The sequence below is a fragment of the Buteo buteo genome, chromosome 11 (genome assembly GCF_964188355.1).
Source record: "Buteo buteo chromosome 11, bButBut1.hap1.1, whole genome shotgun sequence".
Lineage (NCBI taxonomy): Eukaryota > Metazoa > Chordata > Aves > Accipitriformes > Accipitridae > Buteo > Buteo buteo.
In genome coordinates, this window is record NC_134181.1 from 175,209 (window position 1) to 200,050 (window position 24,842).

Consider the following 24,842-nt stretch of genomic DNA (forward strand, 5'->3'; position numbering starts at 1 on the left):
TACTTGCAAAAAGCAACAAGGCACAGTTTTAAATCATTGAATATTGACTCATTTTTATTAGTCACTTCATAATTTGTTTCAACCAAAAGACAAGACACACAGCAGAAGTCTAATGCATCCCATGTAAATGTTTACATCCGTTATGCTCCTCACTCACCTAAGACTCAGCATTTATTTAAATTTTTCACATCTCAAAAATAGGTCTGCAGAAGTTAGAATGCCACCAGGCTCCCTGCTCAAATGGCATGTTTTTACTTTAAATTTGGTTGGGTCTGTTGGGGTTTGGGTTTTTTTTTTTGGGGGGGGGTGGGGGGTGGGGGGTGGGGTGTGTTTGGGTTTTTGTAGGTTGGTTTTGTGGGTTGGGTTTTTTTATTTATTTTTTTTTTTTTACTATACTGTCAAAGAGGTGGGATGGGGCTCTATGTAAAATGTAAATTACAACATCAGGAAAGAAAAAGGAATATACAGGAATAGAGTGAAAGTTTAGAGGGAAGCAGTCCAGTAGCTCCTTCCCTCACAGCCCCCAAGTAGAAAATGAACACATAGAAAGCGCATCAGCAGATCTAAAAAAAAGCCATCTTTGCTGCTCCATCTTGCAGCTAGTACCAGCCTTGGGGAAGGCACGAAGTCACCTTTCCTAGCTGTTTCAGCATCTTCTGAGTTATATATCCAAGGTACTGTATAGGTGGCAGCCCCCTCACTGCTATTGCTTCAAAAGGTTGTTCAAGGCCGTATTTTGTCCCATCAAAACCTGGACAAAGTCAAATCTTATGACCGTCTCATGTCTCCTCCCCCTTCAAGCCAATTATGGCCACTATTCTTTCTGTCATTTTTTGACTCAAAATACATTCACTTTAAAAAACAGACATTCAATCTCTCCCAGCTCCAAAGTCTCCAATGCAGGTATTAGTAAGATTAGCTATGAAGTCTGTATCTTGCTCCCTTTATATTCCGCTTACACTAAAGCAAGGAAAATGTTGACCTGACCTGTAAGAATTGTTGCATTCAACTGGTATAAGAAAGACTCAGAGTGCCTCAGATGTGGACATGTGAGTACTCTCCAGTGAGAAAATAAAGCAGCAGCACAGAGCTTAAGAGATGCACTTAGGGGTCAAGGAGCAAGCAATGGTTATCTAGTATTGCAGATACGGGAACTTGTGAAACCTGGCCTTCCTTCTGGCATAATGTTAGTACCCCATCCCTTAGCAGGGAAGGGAAAGAGCTCCAAGGACAACAGGAATGTTCGGCTGCTACAAAGGAGTACTTCATAGCCAAGGGATGGCTTCAAGCAAAATGCATTTCAGGTACATGCACTGCCTCCTTCAGCTTGACTCAAATGTATGACAAAGCACCTATTTCCCAAAACACAAACACTGTGCAAGGGTGGCTGAAGGAGCCAAGAAAAGAACATAGTAGCAATTTACCCTACAAGCTTACCAGAGACCAACAACAAAACCCAGCTGCCCTAGGGGACAGAAAACAAGTGCAGCAAGAGGGACAAGCTAAGTTGTTCCCAACTATGCCATAACAAACCGGCCAGGTGAGAGACCATTTACTTCTTTTTCCCCCCATCTCCTGCACCAGTGTTCTTTCTCAGCAAAAACAAATGGAGATTGAGGCATGCCAGCTTTCAGTACAAGTGACCACATACAATTCTGTGAGGACAATGAGAGAGCTTATAGGGAGTTCAGGAACTAAGGCAAAGACTTTTCATTAGCTTCATATCTGGGACACCCTCAGAGCTCACTGGAATCTAGATTTAATATGCTCAGCCTTCAACACTAAGGAGTTTGAACTAGTGGGGTAGTGAACAGTCACAACTGCAGTGAAAGGAACAAAGGTAAATGCTCAGCACCTACAAGTGGACTTCGATTCAGCCATTTTCTGCAAGACTGCCTGCTTCATGATGCTTCTAGCCGAAGCACAGTATCTATCTCACCACTGATAGCCAAAGCATGATCCTGCCACAACCAGAATTAATTTTAAGAAAATCATACATCATTCTTCTAGATTTTATAACCCCGTGCTGATGGCAGTTCCAGGAGAATAAAGCAGCTCTTTGGAATCCAAAGGCCCAAACCTGTTTAATCAGTAAGGCAGCAAAAATGCCCTCCAAGAAAAGCTAAACTTATCCCACTACACAGACCAGCACTTAAGTCAGTGACAGTCAGTCCTATGTTATATTACTTAATGCAGTTTAAACCAAAGCAGACTGAACAACCTTTAGTGGCCTCCTGCTCCCAATTCAAGGGCAGAATAGGTCTTCAATTTTCCCTAAGTGCATTGTGCACCATGCTTGCAATGTTTTTTGGCAAGGACTGGAGCCTAGTGTTAGCACTTTTGCAGATGTAAATAGATGTGTCTAAGCTTGCCATCAGAGCACTGAGTGATCACTATCTGGAAAGCCCTAGAACAGAAATAAAGCAGATGTGCCACCCATTTCTTTTGAGAAAGCACTAGGTTGGAAGCTGGACTACCTTCGGTTTACCAGTACACTCATGGATGATGATCTAAGATATATCCTCCCCTCTTCCTCCCTGAAGAGGGCCGAACATCTGAATAGTTTTGTTACACTGTGCTTTATGTCCTGTAATTGCCTCCACGAGAATTCACAGAACTGTACTACCTCGACAACAGTTCACGCTAGGAAGCGTAACTGAACACAGCTTTCTACAAGCTTAGAAGAGTACTGGACCTCACATCTTTGGATCCAAATACTCAGACTGGCTTCCATTCAAAAAACAGTTAGTTACTTTCAGTCTGAACCTGAACTAGCACATTTCTCTGAAAGGGGAGCAAGGAGCAAACTACAAGGATCAATCAAGTAACAAAATGGGAAAAGGTCTCTTTAAACCGCATGGTCTTTATTTCAGTGCCAATATTACAGATACAACACAAATATCCCAGTCAGAAGTAACTCAAATGGAATCCAGGGGGTCTACAACAGGCTCTGGAAATTAAACTGGGGAGAAGGTCTGGAATAACTGGGAAGAGCAACTTTGCAGCATAGTCTCTGATGAGTCTCCCAGCAGGAACAGAGCCCTTGCTCAAAGACTGATCTACAAAATTGAGTATGTCTTTTCTACCCATAAACCACAACTAATGGGTTAAAAGGCTTTGAAACCATCTGTGGTAGAAAACCAGCTGCTCCTTGGATCTCTACATCTCTCATACATCACCACATTTTCTGGGGAAGCTACAGAAGACTGACTGTGAATCTGCATGGCTGTAGCTATTGATGGAAAGAAAGAAAATTCAAGTGTAAGGTCTTCATTTCCAAGTACAGCACCAAAGCAATTTTATCAACTCTCACCCAGCACCTCTTTTCCTGCACTGTCTCAGGTTTGCAGATGAACTCCCAAGGCCTAACTTGCTCTTGGTATGTATCACATAACTAAGAGGTGGGTGTATACAATAATGCACTGAATAGGCCATAAGAAGCCTCCAGCCGCTTCAGACACAGGGGATACAAAAAGAAAGAGGCAGGGCAGCCTGACATCCCCCAAGTCCCAGATGTGAGCCCCAGATGAAAGTGCCTGAAGGAATCCAGCTAGTAATGAATGACAACACTCCTTGCCCACCCCAGGGGAAAAAGACAGCAGAAAGAAGGGGCAGCTGCTCACTTGCTGCAGAGAGAAGAGTTTCCCTGCTAGAAATTCCAGACTTCTCTTCCAACCAGGCTGTGTTTCTTTGCAGGGGGGTAGGGGAGGGTGGGGGGGAGAGGAGGCGAGAAGGGAATGTTGCTTCTGGCTGTGAATGCATATGTGAGGGAGTGCACAGTAGCCTCCACAAGCCGCCAGCCTCATCAGCGGAGGAGAGGAGATTAGTCTTAACAGATATGCTTCAAAGTCAGCAATCACTTCAGGAAAATTCCTCCTCATCAGCAGGTCTCATCTGTTCCCCATGCCCGTGGTGCAGTTTGGGGGATTGCCAAGGATCACAACCTTCTTCCCAGAGTTCTTTTGATTGGGTGGGGTGAGAATAAGAATGGTGCCAGAGCCTCACTGCCAAGACTGAGGGGGGAAGTTGTTGACTTCTGCTAGATCCTGCATTGCTGAGCCCTTGTGATTATATGTCAACTTGATCCGCATACGTAGTTGTTGCTACAAGAGAAAAGGGGGAAAAAAACACAAAACAAATTCAGGTCTCCATTAAAGGTCAGTGAATCACCCCACGTCCCACTCCCCTCCCTTATCCCGTGAATACAAAACACAGACCTTTCCTCACCACAAGAGCTTGCTGGCAGGATGTACAGGGTAAGCTATGACACTGCAATAAATGCTTGATCTGGTAAGACGTTCATTGCTCGCTGTAGTTCTCAGATCAGGTACAAGCTCTCAGAAAAGCTATAGCACAGCTTCTACCCATACCTCTCTCTGCACTGGCCCTACTCTCACAAGCGCTTAAGTCCTTAAATACAAAAATAACTGCCTTAAAACCCCAGTTAACAATGGAAGAAAGCAGGAGGCAGATCCGGACTCTGCTGCTTTGCACTTAGGCTCGCAGGGAGAGGTGTCATTCCCATACTAGCTGTTCACTTGAGGCAGCAGTCTGGAAAATTCAAGTATTGCATAGCTTAGTAGCACTGTGAAGGAAATAGCCTAAGAAAGACTGGAAACAGAGTTTCTAAGAACTTTTTCTCCTCCTGTGAGTAAATGATGGAATGCTCAGAAGTTGTTTTACACTCTTGTCATTTGGCTGTCATCCAGATAGTAGGTGGCCCTTAATAACAGCTGGAGCATAGTGTGCTCCAGCCAGGTTCCCTATTCTCCTCACTCTCAAAAAACTCATTTCCCAAAAACTCTAAAAGGAAAACCAAAGTTGGCTATTTCTGGCTCTTTTCCCCATATCTAGAGGGAAATATGCAAAAGGAATAGCAGAGGGAGGAAAAGAGGACAATGACTGCTCCAACCAGCATCAGGATAAAGAAGCTATGCTTTATGACTAATAGATCAATATAATCAGTGTCAGTTTTTGTTATATTTGGTGTTGTTTTGGGAAACTGGCCATCAGTTTCAATCCAGCATAATGACAGCCCATGTCCAGGTGAACAGACTTTTTTTACAACACTGACAAGACAAACAGCCACCTCCTAAGTAGCAAGGCTGTTCCAAGGTTGCCTCCCTCAGAGTATTCCAGGTAACTACACTATCTCATGGACAGGGTTCTTGCAAAGCTGTACTTTGAGGCAGTAGCAATCTAAAGGACAGTAAGAGATGCACAAATGCCTCAGGTGGAAGAGTTAGAAAGCAGTGGGCAAGAGAAGAGGGTAGTAAAACACTCTGTATTCTGAAGTGTTCATAGGAGTTCTGGTGTTCCAACAAGAACACATCCCATTATCTAGGTGTATTTCATCTTGTGGGTCCCATCTGAGGTGGATATATTGCAACTTCTGGCATCTTACAGGAAAACTCCTAAACTCTCCCAAGTTCAGAAAATAACTTTCAAAGTGATCTTTGAAAGGTGCTCTACAGCACTACAGAGAAGTTCATATCAGAAGTATACAAGACCAAGAGAATTAGTCTTGTGCCTTAATATAGGCAGAGGGGAGCACACTACACAGAGATAAGGGGAGAGGCATGGAAACCACAAAAATTATGCACTAGAAGACAACCATTTCAGTGAAATCTTGGGCTGAGATTTGAGAATTCTTCTAATTTGCACATCAGTCTGGCAGCAACACTTAACATCTAGAGCAGTATGTAAGTGTTAAGCTATGAAAAACTTAAGATGTTTTCAGTTCTTAAAGATGTTTAAGATCTTAAGGTGTCCCACAAAGGAAGAAATACATGATTTCAGTTTTATTTTTCTTTCTGATGCCATCTAAATACTTGCAAAGCCTCTTAAGGAGGACATGTGGGCCACACCCCTCCCTCCCCTCAAGTCTGTTGCATCCCAGTCTTGAAGCCTGTCTCTGAAGGCTGTAAACCAAATGGAATTATGATTAAATCACACCTAAAGATTTTTTCCATCAATTGTTTAAAACTACACTCATCACGTTAAAAACAAATGACACCACTTGAGAAAACAGACAATTTTGTGAAAATTATGGATCAAGCTATTTTTTGTGTAACAAACATTTCAAGTAACGCTGCTGTAGAAAGCAAGAACGAATGTTGAATATATTTATATGGCAAGATGCCTGCCTTTCAGACATCACTTTTACAACACATACAAACACCAGGTTGAGCTGTGCTAGAAAGGCCATCTAAAAACTTGTTTTAACAATCATTCCAATGCAAAAGACATTAATGAATTCAAGAAGATAGCAAAGCTGTGAATCTGTTTTAGCAGTATAACCAAATAGAAGGCCAAACCTGTGGCCAGGACCTCCTGTCTGTTTCATAACTTTTTGCTAACCCTAACCAAAATGACTGTCATTAAAAACACATCATTCACTACCTCACTCCCTATCTCTCATCAGAAATGCATCCCTAACTGACCGCCACTAAATGCACAATTCCAAGACAGTATCTTTAATAACTGTTCTTGCAATCACTCACCTTTTGTGGATTCAGGACTTTAATGACCTGTGTGATGGTCCCCGAGTTAAATGCAGGGATGACACTGCTGCTGGGAGACAGAAGCTGCAGCTGGAATGTCTGAAGAAAGGGCAAAGAAAAAACAATTTGATGCTTAATCAAGTAAGAACATAAAAGTGTTTTGTTTGCACTGAGAGAAAGCAAGGAAAATTAAGAGTTCAGTTCCTGGCCCCAAATAATCAGTTCTTCAATTCCCTATCTGTAAAGAACAAAATATTCACTATGATGAATTTTAATTCATTAAATTCACTAGTCCACCTGCTTTCTACACAAATAGGATCCAGGTAGCACGAATACTAGGGGCTGGGGGCTTACTGTAGCATACCAAGATCAGCAGTGATGCATTGTTTCAGGTATCACACACAGAGGAACAGTCAAGACTGCTCAGCACACCTGTAACTTCAGGAGTCCCATTCTTTTCCTAATTCCTTCCTACAGCAGGTATGAAACCTATCTGAATTAAAGTTAGAGCATTACTAATTCCTACAAGTGAAACTCCCAGAAGTGAATGTATTTTCCCCAAACTTGAAGAACATTCCAATCAAACCCTGCTTAAATGGTCTGCTCTATTATAAACTAGACAATATCTATCTCCCATATTTTGTGCTGCAGCTAAGTGCAAGGGGAGACAATTCACTGCTTAAAGGAGGACCACTACTCATCACCATGTGGGGACTCATTTAAACTTTTCTGGGCAGCTAATAGCTTCAAAAGACTTTTTTCATGTATTCATAGCTGTAAAGAGCATGGTGTATTTCTTAGAAACTAAGAATAAAGGGAAAGATTAGTGTCTTCACTTTTTTTTTTTTGACCCAACATTTTTCTGTGTGTGGTTTAGCAACTTTCCTATAAAGTGGTGATTTTAAAACAAGATTTTGTCCAAGCAGAAGTAGTCCAATCTGATAGGAACTGGTGTTCTATTGCATTTATAACATTTACTTTCAGACTAGAAAGAGATAACCAAACTGAGCACTAAGAGAACAGCTCTTAGCCTTGATTACCATGCTGCAATTTTCTGTCTACATGAAGGCACTGATCAGGAAGTATTTTGCAGCTGGCCCTCTACCTATTACTGTAGTTGACCTAAGTGGGTCTACCTTTGGTACTGCAGCTTGGAAAACAAAATCTGTCATATCCAGCTCTGTGCTGTTGGAGGCCTGTATCGTGATTACAGTGACGCTAGGGTTGGTGTTTGACCTCTCAAAGGTGAAGTCAATCTTCAGCCCATTCTTGTTGTATGCAGTAATTGAGGGGATTCCTGTAGAAAACAAAAAAGCAGCAGACCTACAGAATCTGGAGATCATTCTCAACATCACAGAACACATTTACTTTACCCCAGACACAAACTCTTCTGAAGATTAAACACATCCCCTCCTCCTGCTCCAGTGTCGGTGCCACACTTCACTTCCCAATCCCCCCTTTTTTTACTACCCCTTGTTTCCTCTTTAGTTGGGTGCTGTGGCACCTTAGGCTAAGGATTTACATGTCCCTAACCTGCAGCAATATCATTGAAGAGAGGCTGTGATGAAAGTCCATCAAGCAGGAACGGAGGCTGTGCTATCTGGGGCGCAGGGGCAGATATTGGAGAACCTACAAGAAACGTTGAAGGATTATTACTTAGCTGTCACAAAATGAAGAGTAATTACTCCTTCTCCAAAGATCAACTGCTGTATATCATCTGTGTTGTCATCTTCCACTTCTCTGCTGTCATTAACAAGCACTGGCTCCTCTCAAACTAGAAGGCATTCAAATGGAACGAATTGCTCACATATTCCAACCCTCTCTGGAAAGGCTCACAGCATTCCCAGGCTGGAGTGTGAAAATGCTCATCTCACCAGCTAATCACACAGAGTCAACCTGTGACTTCATTCCCCAACTCCCACCTGTATGCCAACATGGATCTTGGTAAGAAAAAGCATGAAGACTAGGACTTGATAGAAAATGAAGAACTAGCCATCCCTCATCCCACCCCAGGACTGAGAATGTAGACTTGGAAGAGATGCAGCCTGCTCACCTGTTAGGTTGAGGTCTCCCAGGAGGTCAAGGAGCTCCCCACCAGCAGAGGCTGGCTTGCTTGTAGGTGCAGTGGGGATTACAGGTGTTATATCACTTCCCCCCAACAAGTCCAACAAATCATTTGCCTAATGAGAGAGTGGATGTAATAGTTACATATTCAGCTTCCTGCTACTTTCCCTTGCAAATGTAATGGATTCTACTTGCTCTCAGATTGAAGACCAACAGAGCTGCTGGCCAGTCAGAGAGGTTTTTAGTTTGGCTATGGTCCCATGCCCCACAAGAGATCTAGTTTCCATGCTCTTGGGACCACAGAAATAGAGAAGGACGGAGTTCGTGCACACTAAGACAAGTTGGGTCATATATGGCTTTACCACACCTGGCTCTTTGCACTCCTCACAATGACCTCTTCCACACACCCATTCTTGATATTAGAGCCATCAGAGTAGAAAGATGATGCAATCATCACCAGCAAAGAGGTAGAGAGGGGCAAGGAGATGGTCTCAGCTTACTGTTGGCAGTGGCTAGTAGTGCGGTCTGACATGCAGTGGAAACTTATCCTAGGTCAGTTTCCATTACCTGGCTGGCAGGCTGCAATCCAGAGGGTGGAGGTTTGGTTTCCAGTACTGCTGGCTCTGTCTCTCCATTGGTCTGTACAATATCAGTAGGGCCATTTGTGGTGACTTTCTCCATTACTGGCATTCTCTCAAGCAGGGCTGGCCTGAAAGAAGCTGACATAGTTACACTGTGCCATCTTCCTGGATCCCAATCCAAATACTCAGACATTCAGGAGATGATATACACAGGGCAACCTGCCTTTTCCTTTTAGCTCCAATGCAGGGGAACAGTAAGACTGCATGACAACTTGAGTGGTCAGAAGCAATTCCTGGCATTCTGTGCCAGTGTAAATACATTAGTCAACAGCTGAAAGCCAAACAAGTCCTCCTGCTTCCTGTTTTCCCTTAGTACTTAACACAGTTTCCACTGTGAGGCTAGGATAACAAACCCAAAACAAAGATTAAATTGAGAAATAGTGGATTAACTGCAGACATGGGACACTTGACTGCTCTGTTCCATATGCAGCTTAGTCAGAGTCAGCTCATTTGACTTCTTTTTGCAGAAGGGTTAACCACTTAGAACAGGTGAAAAAGTTGGCAAAGCAAATCACAATGCTCTCATTTAGCCAAATTAAGTTTCCAAAGAGATTAAGTTCAGCCCTTGAGCACCCTCCTCAAATGATACAGAGACTGAAGAGGCGGCATGGGATTCAGGATCCTGACAGCAAACCAAAAGACTAGGAAAACCTGTATAGCGAGAACTAGTCTGTAATACAAGAAAGGCCACTACCCTTGCAGATCAAGCCACAAAGCACTGCATGTAATAGGGGTAAGCCACACTGTCTACCCATCTTTTGGGCTGAAAAAGTGTTCCAGTACCAATAAACCCAACAATGGACCACATTTTTGACCACGAACAAGGCCTTAATGAATAGAAACTATTAAATATTGACCTTTACACTGTAATGAACACCAGAATATACTGGGGGGAAAAAACACAGATGCTCCCTTGTAAAACTGAATGTTCACATATGTTTTTCTGAAGTGTAATGATTCCCAAAACTATGAATAGTGTACACTGCCATCTGATCAAAAACCAGCTGATTGCCAGACACTGCTGTCTGCAATGATCCACTCAGATCAAAAGCCTCTCATGCTAGATTTTTCTCAACTCATTCATAAGGCTTCACATGAAGCTCCAGGCAGCTCACATGCCCTAGCTCATTAACACGACTTTTCCAAGAACAATTTGAGCTGCTGCACGGATCCCATGGGAGGAGAGAAAAGAGGAAATCACAAGGATGTTGGTGTCCTACACATAGGGAATAGGATCGTACCTATGGAAAAAAGTGACTGTGAATAGCCTTTGAAACAAGCTTTGGAGGCTCTTACAAACACAGGCAATATTTCATCAAGTGGCACCCATTTTCTCTCTGTCCTCTCATTTAGACTCTAAAATGGATGCTTTTCCATCCAATGGCATCTTATGGAAAGTTTTCAAGGGTGGATGAAGTTAATCCCCAGAAGATCTCCTCCAATCTTATGATCCTCACTGAATAGAATCTGTGGTGCTCCTATGTATCAACCATTAACTATTGCAGATTAATGACTATTCTGCAAAGAACTATAGCTTTAGTTATTGCAACAAAGTAAGGTTTTAACTTTCTTGTAAAGAAACAATCACTTGAGCAAAGCAATGATGAATGGGGACCTCTCAATGATAAGGCTGTAAGGAGGTTAACATGTTCACGTAGTGTAGAACAGGGATGCCAAGTGGCGCAGTGAAATATTATGCCTTTGCATACAGAATTTGAGATTTTAAACAGATACTACAAGAAGATACAGTGAATTAAAAAGATGTTCTGAAAAACCGAAAAGTATTAACAGTTGGAGAATTACCTCAAGTTCAGAGCACAGCTTAGAAGGACAGGTCAATGGATCTCTGCATGTCTATTCCAAAAGACATTTTAAAATCAATTTGAACCTAGTGACTGTAGTAATGCTAGCATGATAAAAGCTACCTGCAGACACTTACTCAGCTAGCAAATTTAAGATTCAACACCTAGAAATAAAAATTAGTCAAGTTCAAGCTCAAAGCAGGGCAAATGTTTTGGCAGAGAAAGTCTTTGATCACAGAACAATCTCCCAGGATATTTTAAGTTCTTAAAACACTCACTAGCCCTATAGATGAGGGAGGAATTCTAGTTCCTCTGTAATACTACCAAAATCACCAAAGCTCTCAAAGCACAAAGTGCGGTACACAGGAGATCAGAATAGAGTATAATGATCCTTTTCAAACACCAAAACCCATCAGCACTTACCTCATGTGATCGTATTTCTTGAAAAGTGCATTATATTCCACTGCCCTCTGCTGTAACTCCACATCAATGCTGCTGCCATAAATGGAAACTACCTTCTTAATGCGACTGTGTGGGGGCAGGGGGGAAACAAAAACAAACACGCCATGGAATTAGCAGCAATAAGCAAGGGATTAGCATGTGTCATCCAGAAGACACTATCTGGCTTCTGCTCAACAGGTGTCCTGTGTAACTCATTTAAAACAGTAATCACTGCTATTTTCCTGGAGTATCTACACAACATCCATTTCTGAACTGCCCCTTCACAGCAGCATCAGCAGGTGATTAATATACCACCACAAGACAAGGTATATCATAAGAAAGCTCAACTACCCACACCGAGAAGCCATTGGTAGGAAACAAGGCTATTTTTCTCTCCATCATCTGAATAACGAACTGGAAAGAACAGTCTGCTGAAAGTAAGGACTTATCTTCCTCAAAGTTTTCAAGCAACAGTAACATGGATTAAGTCCCTACATAGTAGTGTACATCCACAGAGAAAACAGTATAAATCAGTGGAAGTCTTCCACCCTGCAAGCAAAGGAGGACTGTAAAACAAATAACAAGATGACTCTTGTAAACCATGGAAGCACAACATGTCCAAGGAATACTTCTACTAAAAGACAACTGATGCCAGCATATTTGCCACAAAGCCCTGTGCGGTACATCAATGAGAACTCACTTGACAGTGCAGGTGAACCTTGTGGAAAGCTTCATGATAGCAGTGAGAGCATATCCTCGTGTAACAGATGCAGACATATTAGATATCAGGACGCTTTCTAAAATATCAAGAACTTCATCCTCTGTTACCTGAAAAAGTACAGAAGGGTTAGGCTGAGACAGAGCAGCTTTGCAGCAAGCCTTCCAGGACATACTGTAAAAACCTGTCTTGCTTAATGGCTGTCTTGTACCTCCTCCACAAGTTTGTGAGCCTGTAGCATTATGTTCAGAGTGTGTGAGACAGATACACCTAGGTGGAGATCTTACTATATTAGTTTTAAAATACAGTTCCTGTTGAACACATTGAAAAGCAGGTTTATCACCAAAATACACAGATAAGACCCTAGCAGATACCCTGCAAGCTAGGTTAGCACTGAAACTACACTGCTCTGCCAATTGTAGCTGCACTCCTCACAGGGAGTGTTTACGCAGCCGATACCTGTAGCATGGGAAGGAGATTCCTGTCCAGGGTCCATCACCATAACAGACACCAGTGCTAAGTAACCATTGCAAGTATTCCCCTCACATAGCCAGCATGAAGCAGCTCCAGCCTAGCCAGGTATACAGTTGTTGTTCTTTCCCAAGCTATACCTGTATTGGTTCCTCCTCTTCACACTGACCAGACACCAGAAGATCTCCATACTCTCCTATACACCAAGAGGCCACTTGCACCAGGGGCTGCTGTTAGAAGAAGAAAAAAAATCAGATGCCTCAGAGATAAATGGATGCCTGTATGACAAATTAAACTATCACCATCTCCCAGAGCAAGCTTAGCCCTGCTTCCAGCCAAGGAACTTCTGCAGCAGAAGAAACAGGAATATCTGATTCAATCAAGAATTCCATAAGAGAATTAGAGAAAATAAAAAGAATGTGAACTTACAGAAGACATGCCTCCTCTGCAATCTGTCCCTTGGAGCTAGATAGTGTGATGTTGACTCACCTTGAGATGCTTAGTAAACATGCTTATTGCAGTACAACAATGAAAATGAAGCTGGTTGTGTTTGGTATTACCTGGGAGTAATCACCAAGGATGGCTTTGTAGAGTCTCTGCACAGTGTAGGCATGCATCTCCACACTATTAGTTATTAGCTGAATCAGATTGGGAACAGCATCATCACGAACATAACTTCCTGCCTGCAAGAACAATTGTTGTTAGGTTTCACTATCTGACTTCTCAGTAACACTGAGCATCTGCTGATAGCCACCTGATGTGCATGGAAATAAAGAGCAACCTCCTCATCCCCAAGCACTTTCTGGTTGATTTTGCACAGGCTCAGATGGGTAGAAATATAGGACAGTACGTTTTCCCTGTGAACTCAGCTATACCCAGAGAAATCCATACTATAGATATCATGAAATTGTCAAGAAGGTAAGAGTGTGGACATAAGAATTCTGTGTTACAGAAGGAACAAAAAGTAACACAGAAAACTTCTCTATTAAATGGAAGGCTTTAAGTCAAAGACACCTTGGGGGCAGAATGCAGCTTATTCAATCACCAGCTCAAAGCCAGACTCTGTGCCAAATAAGCACAGAACCCAGGAACTTGCCTGCATATCACTCTTTGGTTAGAGGATAGGAACACAGAACTCAGAGGGAAAAGCCCACTTTAAGGCCAGGAAAGTATGTGGGGGAATACACAAATCACACAGCTTTGGCGCTGAAGGGAAGATATATACTGTTCAAAACCTGTTCTGTTTAGGCAATCCTCTAGCACAGAGCAGAGCATGCAAAAAGAAGGAAATTAAGTGAGCCCAACTAGGTCAACAAAGCTAACTAAAGATGGCTGTATTGGGTTTGCATGTCAAGGTTTTGGTAGTGGGGGTGGTCTACAGGGGTGGCTTCTGTAAGAAGCTGCTAGAAGCTTCCCCTATGTCCAACAGATCCAATGCCAGCTGGCTCCAAGATGGACCCACCACTGGCCAAGGCCGAGCCCATCCGCAACAGTGGTAGCACCTCTGGGAGAACATAGGCAAGAAGGGGGGGGGGGGGGGGGGGAAACCAACAAACTGGGCAACAGAAACTGCAGCTGGAGAGAGGAGTGAGAATATATGAAAGAAACAACCCTGCAGACAGCAAGGTCAGTGAAGAAGGAGCAGGAGGAGGTGCTCCAGGTGCCAGAGCAGAGATTCCCCTGCAGCCCACAGTGAAGACCATGGTGAGGCAGGCTGTCCCCTTGCAGCCCATGGAGGTCCATGGTGGAGCAGATATCCACCTGCAGCCCATGGAGGACCCCACACCAGAGCAGGGGGATGCCTGAAGGAGGCTGTGACCCCATGGGAAGCCCACGCTGGAGCAGGCTCCTGGTAGGACCTGTGGCCCCGTGGAGAGAGGAGCCCACGCTGGAGCAGGTTTGCTGGCAGGACTTCTGACCCCACGGGGGACCCATGCTGGAGCAGTCTGTGCCTGAAGAACTGCAGCCTGTGGAAGGGACCCACGCTGGAGCAGTTCATGAAGAACTGCAATCCATGGGAGGGACTCATGCTGGAGAAGCTTTTGGAGGACTGTCAGCCGTGGGAGGGACCCCATGCTGGAGCAGGGGAAGAGTGAGGAGTCCTCCCCCTGAGAAGGAAAGAGTGGCAGAGACAATATGACTGCAACCCCTGTTCCCTGTCCCCCTGCGCTGCTGGAGAGGAGGTAGAGAAAATCAGGAGTAAAATTAAGCCCAGGAGGAAGGGAGGGGTAGGAGGACGGTGGTTTTTAAGATTTGGTTTTATTTCTCATTATCCTACTCTGATTTGATTGGTAATAAATTAAATTAATTTCCCCCAGGTCGAGTGTGTTTTGCCCGTGACGGTAATTGGTGAATGATCGCTCCCGGTCCTTATCTCAATCCACAAACCTTTCATTGTATTTTCTCTCCTCTGTCTAGCTGAGGAGGGGAGTGATAGAGCAGCTTTGGTGGGCACCTGGTGTCCAGCCAGGGTCACCCCACCAGAACGGCTGATACCATCTTTCTGTGTTAGTTCTCATAAGTTTGGTAAACTGAAAAGGATGTTTATTTGTAAGAGTCTACAGAAGTCAGTCTCATGAATACAACTTTATATATGTTTTTTCCAGCAGCCAAGAGAAGGAAGTTACTTTATTGAAGGAAGTCATCCGAGAGCAATTTTAACAGCCAACCTTCTAATGAAGGTCAATTCTCAGTTCAGAGGAATCTACTTTTCTCTGTTTCAGAGTGGCAAAATAGCACACAAGCCAGACTCGCTTTCTGATGAACTTCTCAAATTTGAACACTCGTACTGATAAAATAAATCTCTTCCCACTCCTTTGCCTCAGGAAACACACTGCCTACCCAAGTGATCAATCTCTTCCCTTGTTGGCCAAAACACTACTCCAGTTCCACCTCAGCTGTGATGTTTATGAAGAAATTCAAGTAGGTAAAGAGTAATAATTGCACCCAAAGAAGAAAAACAAGAAGGCTGCTGATACAGTTTCATTAAAAAGCTTTCATAACTCAACTTGGAATAATTCCAAGAAATTGTTTCACCCCCTTCCTCTCTACAAGTCACTTAAGGCTGTGTTCATTCTCCCCTGAAAGCCCTGTATATTGGAATCACAGACAGCACAAGAGCTGTCCCCACTTAAGAGCTGATGTGATTACTGCAGTAGAAAAACTATGCTACACACTGTATTCTTGTGTGTTTCTGAAATCATACATTCCTTCTAAAAAACCACTCAAGTCATATTTACTGAGTTTATATATTTCTGACTGGCTGCCTTGGGTCACTAACATACAAGTACTCTTCCTCCGTGTATTGTAGCATTTATCTGCCGGCCTTTATAGCCATCTCCAACTTGATAATGAGTAACTTCCTAGAGAATCAAAAAATTTTTATATAGTTACACACACGAGACAATTTCACTCACCGTTGTTAAGACTCTCATAATTGTGTCTATGTGCCAGCGTTTGGAAGGAGCATATCTGACAAAATTAAGAAAACAAGTTAGAGCAATAGCTGCTAGCCTTCAACACCAGCAAGAAACCCATCATCATCAGAACCTTGCCATTCAGTTACTTCCTGGCCCACTGTTTCTTGAGGGGGTGACATCAACAAAACATACACAAAAAAACGCCACAAAACAAGCCACCACACATTTCACATTGACTTTTTTGTGTCAATGCCATCGTTGGAAAGCTGAATGAATAATACTGTATAATAACGTATAATAAATGTATGATAGAGCGCAGCCATACTTTGCATATACAATGCTTCGAAGTCAGGCTGCTCATTACAATGGCTCAACAGTAATGAGATCATTTCACTTGTACAACGAACCACAGAGAATTTGTGTGTGTGAAGGTGGGGCAGGGCCAGGACGTCAGCACAATAGCTGTTCCAAAGTGCATTAGAAATCCATATACTAGACTGGTTTAGTGATATGAGGACTATCCATATGGGACACACTATTGTGTCCCAAGGCACTACTGTGACCTGTTCCTCAGCGTCAGTTAAAACTGACAAACTACACACAGATCAGCAAATGGAGAAGAGATGATCAACATATTCTCTCTTGGGGGGTAAGGAGGGGCAAGAACAACACACAAAATGCTCATAATTCTGAGGACGTACGAAAAATTAATAGCAAGTAAATTGACTCCATACTTTTCAGCTGCAAGAAATATTCCAGATGCACAGTCTGCCTTGAACTCTGGTTCACAGGAATCTAGGAAATACAGCAACTCCTTCATCATTCCACGGACATTGTTCCCATTAACAAGGGCAAAACTCAGTTCCATTGCACGCCTAGGGCAAGAAACAGAAAACTAATAAAGTATCTTCACCTAGTGAAGTAAAAAAAACCCAAACCAAGTCCACCTACTTACCTTTTAATTAAGAAGAGAGAAACATTTATTAATCCTGTGAGAACAGAATTCCACATTAAATGTACCAGTATTTTCCTGTTCATGGGCAGACAATAAATACCCACCCCCCCCCAAAAAAAAAGGGGGATTGGGGGTGTTGGGATGTCCAGATGTCCTAAAGGCTAGAAATATCTTTCAGCAACCAGAGTCCATCAGCGTTAAGGTGTGACTGTCCAAGTATTTGTAATCGCATGCTAGTCATTTCTGACACACAACTGCAATAAGTAATCCATGCTACAACATGCTTTCTGCAGGTTCAGAGATCCAGAAGAGACCTGTTTTGATCTCCATATATTAGAGATTCAAATACAGTAGAGATTTAACATACTAACTGATAAGGTTTATTGTATCCGGTCAGATAGACTACATAAGATTTCTAGAACCCAAAGTTACCCTGGTGCTCTTTTCAGAACCCACCCCCCTCCCCAAGTTGACACCACAAGTAGACAGAGTACTGACTCTTTGCTATTCCTTGTTGCATACATCGAGAAGTCAGAGGCTTCTTATCCTTAGCCCTTCTACTTGAAGCTTCTGTAGTTGATTCTAGCACAGGTCTCCCATTCTTCTGACATTTTTTGAATGAAGACTACTATTTTCAAATGTGATTGCTTTCTGTACAACAGTTATGTTAAAATGCATTAAAACAAGGCATTAGAACAGCCTCACTAAACAACCCCAACTGTTCCTTAAAATTTAGTATCTGGTGGAATCCAGAACCCAAACCTCCAAGTTGTGTCCTCTTCATATTGTCATGCTATACTTCTGTGCCTGTCACTGATAGCCTACTAGAAGACAAGATTAAGATCTTCATAGCACATCAAAAACTTCCTCCCTCATTTCAGTTGTCTTTTGAAATCATCTGGATAGTTGCTGAACTACTTCATGTGTACAGTGATTTTGCACTGCTGCTTGTGCAACAGATTACATGCAAAATTATGCCAAAAAGCCTAGAGTCTGTTTTCTGACATACACTTTCTTTGAATAGAACAGACTTCAGTGTGTGTTTAACTCCAGCAATTTTCATTAAAATCATAATCTTGAGATGCATGAGTTAGGCTGTCATCCTTTCATATATTTATTGGCAGCAAACCCATGAGCAGTCCCACTGCTTCTGTCTTCCTCCAGGGTCAAGCTTGCTAACCTACCACTACATGGACACAGTTATTGTTTTCTGATCACTTAGTATTTTCCCAATGTTCATGAAACATCAACAACTTAGACCAGGCACATTACCCAATCCAATGGTACTGGGCACAAGCTATTTGTTCTCAAGAATCTGAAAACATATAGACAGCACTGCTTCTCAACATCTCCCTAGTTATCATTGTAATAAGGATTTCCACAGAATTGTGAACTGTAAACGTGTTATTTTGCTTTTTACCCAACTAATACCCCAGGGACCTAGAAGACACAGAGGTGTTCAGAATTAGGGTTGAAACACATAACTAAATTGTTACCTTTTATCATCTAGATCTGTGGCCGTTTGAAGACCTATACCATTATTAGAATTGTTTTCATCCCTCCAATTAGTTCCCAACCCCTTACACCTAACCCTACTGGGTAACAAGTTTTCCACATTTACATTTAACTTCTCAGTCACAGTATAGCAGATATATCAATATTGCAGGTGCACAGAGGTACTCCGCAACCTTAATACCAGGCATTTATCTCAACACATATTGCTTACCTTCAATCATATTACACAGCTCATTTCTGTCACAAAATTCCTAATCATGTAGTTTGATCATATTAAGCAGACAGACAAAAAGACTTCAATTAAATGGCAAAGCCAATCTGAATTATACTACATGGACCAAAGATGCACTGTAATGGTTAAAAGATGATGAGAACAGGCTGTGCTTCAGATAACCAAAACCAGGTATTGTGTCTTTCCCTCAAGTTCCAGCCCTTGAAATCTGGGGGACTCTGACATCCAATCAATATATTGCTTCAATGAAGACAGTGCATTGTCAGCAGCACGAGTGTCAGCATGGCAACATCATGCTCTGCTGATGGATCACTCAAAGGCTTCATCCTCCAACAGCACTCAGACATGAAGCTCTGTCATTTGTAGCGTACCTATGTTTTCCTAGCAGGCACCAATAAAATGCTTTCGTCGCCTTCTACCCAAAACCCAAATGGGGCCTTACTATTCCACAACCTAGCCTCGTGCTGACTCTGGCACTGAACAGCAACAGCAGCCTGACTTGCTCAGCATATACCATACAAATTTGTGTTTTGGGATAGATTGCAACGGTAAAAATAGATTACGTGATACCCATTACATAACAGTTAACACTAAGTTTCAGAAGAGAGACAGATCCAATTTATTTCCTATTCAGTACATCTTAGAACAAACAGTACTGTTAAAAATCCAGATCCGATTCAAAGATGGGCATAAATTTGAAGAATGCCTAGCAGAATGAGTATCTATGGCATATCTAATCAGTTTAACATAACTAAGTAATGAGAAAAAACAGAGGAAGAAGTTTAGACTGAGCATCAGAAAAAAGCTTTCCCGTAGTGAGAAGTAAGGTTGCAAGCTCTCCCGTTGCCTAGAAAAGTAGCAAGATACTGCCATTTAAATGACAAATGAACACCAAGAATGCCTAACAGGACATGGTTTGTAAGGAAATTGTTTGAACAATCAAGTTAAGTCTGAATTCTACCACTGCCTAATCAAATTTAATCAAGAATACATTATCTGTATGGCTTAATACTGCTTCAAGACAACATGGCGCTGCCTGTTCATCTGGGAAAGAAAAGCAATACGGAGCATGTCAGAGTAGCTTTGATTAGGATCATACTTTATAGAGGCTTTCCATCTTGTTGGGAGCACACAACCTGATCTCCATTGAGACTCCATTTTGGAAAAATGCAGGCAAACAGAAAAACCTTTTTTTTTCCCCCAATCCAAAATGTGTAAAACGTAGAAGCAGCTTCCCAAAGAAGGTGGCTGCACATCTTCATTACCCTCTTTGAAGTATGACCCGTACTATGCATTAATACTAGTCTCACTTACAGTTCCCCAAGATTATTGTAATTTTCCCCTATGCCCTGCTCACTTTCCATAGGTTGTCAACCTTGAGAGCCTATTTCACTGCTATTTCAATTACCTCTTAATGGAGACATCCAGATCCTTCAGGCAGTCCACAATCGTGCTTCTATGCCGCTGTACTGCATTATGGTCTGTCTGCACAGTTTTCAACAATGATGTCAAAGCTACGTATCTGCAATAAATACATACGGTAATAAATAGTTGACAGTATGAATTTAATTTCTATGCACGGATGCTCACTCCCCCCAAAACTTAGTCTTCTTTTGCAACAGAACAGGGTTCCCTTGTACTCAGTAATGAATGGAAATCTTCCAGGGGATTGCCTGGCCTATCTTCAAAGGCGAGCTACCACATTAAACTGTAACAAGCCTAACAACATCCTGCTGCCTGGGCAAGCACCTGTCCCAGTTCCTGGGCTCGTGTCAGTTGTCCAGTCTTCATGAAAATTTTGAAAAGGCAGTTAAAGGTTAGACCTCTGCAGATCATACACTCAAACTAGCATGAGTTGCAATTCCCAACACTAGAGCCTTCTACCTATACCATGATTTGCAATCAAAATGCCTAGAGTTGGAACTTAATTCTAGCAGTGGCAGCAATTCCATGTCCAGATTCATAGTGACCAAAGCACAACCAAAATTCCTTGTTGCCAACAGCACGCGATCAGAAAAAACACAGTCTTTGCCTAATTTGTCAGGTCTCCAATGCCAACTCTGATTTTAATATCACCACAGACCAGCTGGGATAAGACAGGAGATTCACAGATTATCGGAAAAACCACCTGACTAGATTCAGAAATCCCATGTTAGGAATTAGATCATACACCCAGACTCATCAACTAAGAAGGGCAGGGCCACATTTAAGATTTCCACAGAGAAAAGAACACAACAATGTCCTGGTTTCAGCTGGGATAGAGTTAATTTTCTTTATAGTAGCTGGTATAGCACTATGTTTTGGATTCAGTATGAGAAGAATGTTGATAGCAACAACTGAAAACATCAGTATTAAGTAGTGTTAGTATACTAAGTCAAGGATTTTTCAGCTTCTCATGCCCAGCCAGCAAGAAGGGCACAAGAAGTTGGGAGGGGACACAGCCAGGACAGCTGACCCAAACTGGCCAAAGGGATATTCCATACCATGTGACATCATGCCCAGTATATAAACTGGGGGGAGTTGGCATGGGGGGTGGATCACTGCTCGGGAATTAGCTGGGCATCAGTCGGCAAGTGGTGAACAATTGCATTGTGCATCATTTGGTTTGTATATTCCAATTCTTTTATTATTATTATTATTATTGTCATTTTATTATTGTTACTATTATCATTATTAGTTTCTTCCTTTCCGTTCTATTAACCTGTTCTTATCTCAACCCACAAATTTTACCTTTTTTTTCCGATTCTCTCCCCCATCCCACTAGGTGGAGGGGAAGTGAGTGAGCAGCTGTGTGGTGCTTAGTTGCTGGCTGGGGTTAAACCACAACAACCAAGAAAGAAGAAAGCTAGACAGTCATACTAACCCCAATAACAGTACCTCCCAATATGGTCTCCTGGAAAGCTCTACTTCAGCATAATCTTTGTGTAATTGCTTCTTACACATTTTAAACTGCATGTTGCCAAAACACACTTCATATAACTTACCTAATATTTTTGTCGTTGTTTAATAAGAAACGGCCTAGGATGTTAATGGCTAACACCTGCAGAAAGAGTTAGGGAAAGTCAGTGATCAAAAAAGGCTACTGGTCATCTTCATTGTTTCAAGATGATTTTAAAGGCAATGTGTCAAAGCTACCGTTGCTGTTCTTGGCCAAAAGCATAACAAAGAACTCTAGAAGCTGCCCAAGCAGAGCAAAAGCCAAGATAAACACAGCACAGGCAGGCTCTCTCCTGCACTCAAGAGAATAGAGTCTGCAGGAAGTTTTGCTTTTTTATTTTTGTTATTTAAAAAAACCCAAACAACCAACCAAACAACCAACCAAACACTACTTTCTGAAGAGGCTACAGTCTTATCTAGAGCCAACTGCGGAGCTATGTTTGGGTGAAACAACTTTGCTTTGTGGCCTCTACACAAATTACTCTAATACAAGCCTAGGAGAAAACCCAAAAGGCCATAGCAAAGGCAACTTACTCTCAGTCCACTCTCAGATTTTATGTCCATAATAGTCAGCACAGTTTCATAGAGAATGGCATTTCCCACATTTTTACTTGTTTCTGTATTAGTAGCAACCTGGAGAAAAGAAACAAAATAAGCAACTCGAATGCATCCAAAACAGATCCCCTTTGTGCTGTTCTGCACAACAGGCAGTGAAACTAACCAATCCCTAGCAAACAAGCATCACACCTATGAACATGTGTCTCTTGCAGCAAAATTCAACCCAGCATAGCAAGCAGCTGTATCCTCACCAGTGCTGCTGAATCCAAATTATTAAGAAACCAAAAGAAAAAGTTTAAGCTGCTCATCAACCTTGCAGACCTCACCTGTGCAAGTATATCATTCATTGCTTCACTGGAATCATCATCATTTCGCCCTAAAATTCTTAGCAACCGCAGGATTCGTACCTGTTTGATAAAATAAAGCAAAGAAAAGCTCATCAGATGGCAGTGTTTTACATGGGGGCCATGAAATGCCCAGTACAATTCCTGAGGAGTGCCAAAGAAGCAAAAGAAGCTGCTGATTTCCTTTCCTAAGCAAAATGCTTATCCTTAATAAGACCTTTACCAAGAAGAACAGGTTTATGCTGTGCTCATTTTCTTCCCACTAGCCAGAACTGGAGTACTCCCACTACCCACAGCCTTGCAAGACCAACACATGTTGCTGCATCTTCGTTTTGTCACAACTTCACATAACATGATAAGGTACTACAACTGCTGTTTAAACTAAGGCAGGTGTCTTTCACTAAGGTAGATGAAGAACATTTGCACAATCAGCTCTAAAAAAGACACAAAATCTTAAAATCAACACAGCTGCCCTGAGGTAACCACATCATCACACCTATGTCTCAAAACACAGCACTAGACTTAAAGCTATTAATCACTGTTTGCATCAGTTCTTACCTGCAAAAAGGGGTCACTGATCCCAGACACATCATGCTCTGGTGAATACCCAGACATGATAAGGTTCTTCAGAATACGAACTAATTGGGGAACAAGCTGTGAAGAAGAGAGATGTCATATTAGGGTGTTGTTCCTTCCCCCCCACTCCCAGCTTTAAAGTACAGGTCCAAGAACAAATCTTTTATTTGAAAGCAAGTCAGTCTATGGATTCTTCCACAAAGTTCAACCTGCATACCTAGAGCTGATGTTATATGAATACCTACAGCTTAGCTAAGGCACAACTAGAAACAGTTAAGCTGGGACCTGAGCACCATATTGTATCTTTAAAGTACTAAATCTACCAGAGCTTCGCAGTTGAAACCTGAGAGGAAATACCAACTTAAATCCCTCTATTCATGAAAAGGGGATGTGCTGGGACTATTAAAATGGTATAACTCCAGGACTTCGCTTGGGGGCTTTACATTAGGTCCTGACTCATTTTCAGCAACATCTCCATGGAAGCATCAGGCATAGCGAAGAGTTTTGATCTTTTCAAGTCCTGTACTGCTATGATTAGAGTAAATTATTAGGAATTCCTTCAAGTTTGACATTCCATCCAACTTAGCTTCTAGAAAGAAAAGCTGTGTGATCTGCTTCCTCTCTAAGAGTTTCCAAGTAGGGTTGAGAACGGATTTCCCTCAGCCTTCCCCCAGGGCTCTGTTGTTAGACTACTTCTTCCCTGCAAGTAGCTCCAGGGTCTATTCTCCCCCTCTTCATCCCAAACTTCTTGGCAAGAGCAGCAATACTAAACGGACCGAATTCTTTGCTTCACTGCTGTTAGAAGGGTTCTGCATAATAGCAGAGAAACTGATGGAAGCACAAAATCACATCAACTTACACTGTTCATATTTTAAAGTTTCTTTCCAACTGTGCAGGCTAAAAAACTTTCAGAAGCAGTTCAGATTCCTCAGATGTTGATGGCACTGGTCTCCCAGTAGACATTTACACATAGAAATAAGTTACCTTTCAAGACTTGTACACAGCTTTGAAGAAATGCTACCTATTTGCCAAAGTTTGGTTCAACTCCATCTTGGGCATCTCTAGCAATGCACTGCATCTGTCAGGACAACTCTGAGGAACCGTAACAGAATTTCTCTATAGATCTCACACATGCTGAACAAGTAATCAGTTCAGGGCAGAACATGGCAAATAAGCCAATCATTAAAGCGACAAGCTATAACAAACTTAATATTTATCTCCAAAAACCTTCAAAGCAGCTATGAGTAACAAAATAGCCTCAGGGTTGAAGTGGAAGCTCATTTCCAACACATCCTATGAAAAATCTTAAGGTTTAAAGACAGAAACTGGACTCATTTTCACTCAACTGTAAGAAAAACCACTCCTGGTGGATGATGTAGACATGTAGAGCTCTAAAAGCTTTATTCCTTCCATAGGAAGTTTATTCTATCCCTCTCAGTGCTGCTATTATTAAAATAACCCAGACACTGGCTGGAGGTGAGGTGACAAACTAGACAGAAGTGTTATGGTGGCTGCACTAAGTGGTTTTTCATTCCTGAAGCATGGCTAGCACCAGGACAGCATCATTCTTTCTCTCAACTCCATGCATGACCGTTACAGATTATCAAAATGTTCTCCACAAAACCTTTCCCAACAAATTCACCCTTACGACTTAATTTTCCTGTCC

At 42.2% G+C, this 24,842-nt stretch overlaps 1 protein-coding gene and 1 non-coding gene across 4 annotated transcripts in view; both read right to left on the reverse strand.

Moving 5' to 3' along the window:
- Window positions 1–307: 307 nt before the first annotated feature.
- The window catches only part of AP1G1 (adaptor related protein complex 1 subunit gamma 1), a 52,825-nt gene continuing 28,290 nt past the window's right edge, over window positions 308–24,842 (reverse strand). Inside the window, exons 7-23 of one of the 3 annotated variants that reach the window (XM_075039705.1) lie at window positions 23,159–23,254; window positions 22,583–22,663; window positions 22,233–22,331; window positions 21,746–21,801; window positions 20,170–20,283; window positions 16,794–16,934; window positions 16,057–16,111; window positions 13,201–13,323; window positions 12,781–12,870; window positions 12,152–12,279; window positions 11,434–11,538; window positions 9,135–9,276; window positions 8,557–8,683; window positions 8,037–8,132; window positions 7,640–7,800; window positions 6,504–6,602; window positions 308–4,103 (exon numbers count right to left, since the gene is read on the reverse strand). In XM_075039705.1, coding sequence (XP_074895806.1) covers window positions 4,002–4,103; window positions 6,504–6,602; window positions 7,640–7,800; window positions 8,037–8,132; window positions 8,557–8,683; window positions 9,135–9,276; window positions 11,434–11,538; window positions 12,152–12,279; window positions 12,781–12,870; window positions 13,201–13,323; window positions 16,057–16,111; window positions 16,794–16,934; window positions 20,170–20,283; window positions 21,746–21,801; window positions 22,233–22,331; window positions 22,583–22,663; window positions 23,159–23,254 — 1,815 coding nt within the window. In that variant the 3' untranslated portion in view covers window positions 308–4,001. The remainder of the gene's footprint in view (window positions 4,104–6,503; window positions 6,603–7,639; window positions 7,801–8,036; window positions 8,133–8,556; window positions 8,684–9,134; window positions 9,277–11,433; window positions 11,539–12,151; window positions 12,280–12,780; window positions 12,871–13,200; window positions 13,324–16,056; window positions 16,112–16,793; window positions 16,935–20,169; window positions 20,284–21,745; window positions 21,802–22,232; window positions 22,332–22,582; window positions 22,664–23,158; window positions 23,255–24,842) is intronic. The other 2 variants (XM_075039702.1, XM_075039703.1) reach the window with 2 other exon arrangements.
- Window positions 19,015–19,101, reverse strand: LOC142037483 (small nucleolar RNA SNORD71). The gene has a single exon (XR_012652390.1). It is a non-coding gene; the product is annotated as a small nucleolar RNA SNORD71 (small nucleolar RNA).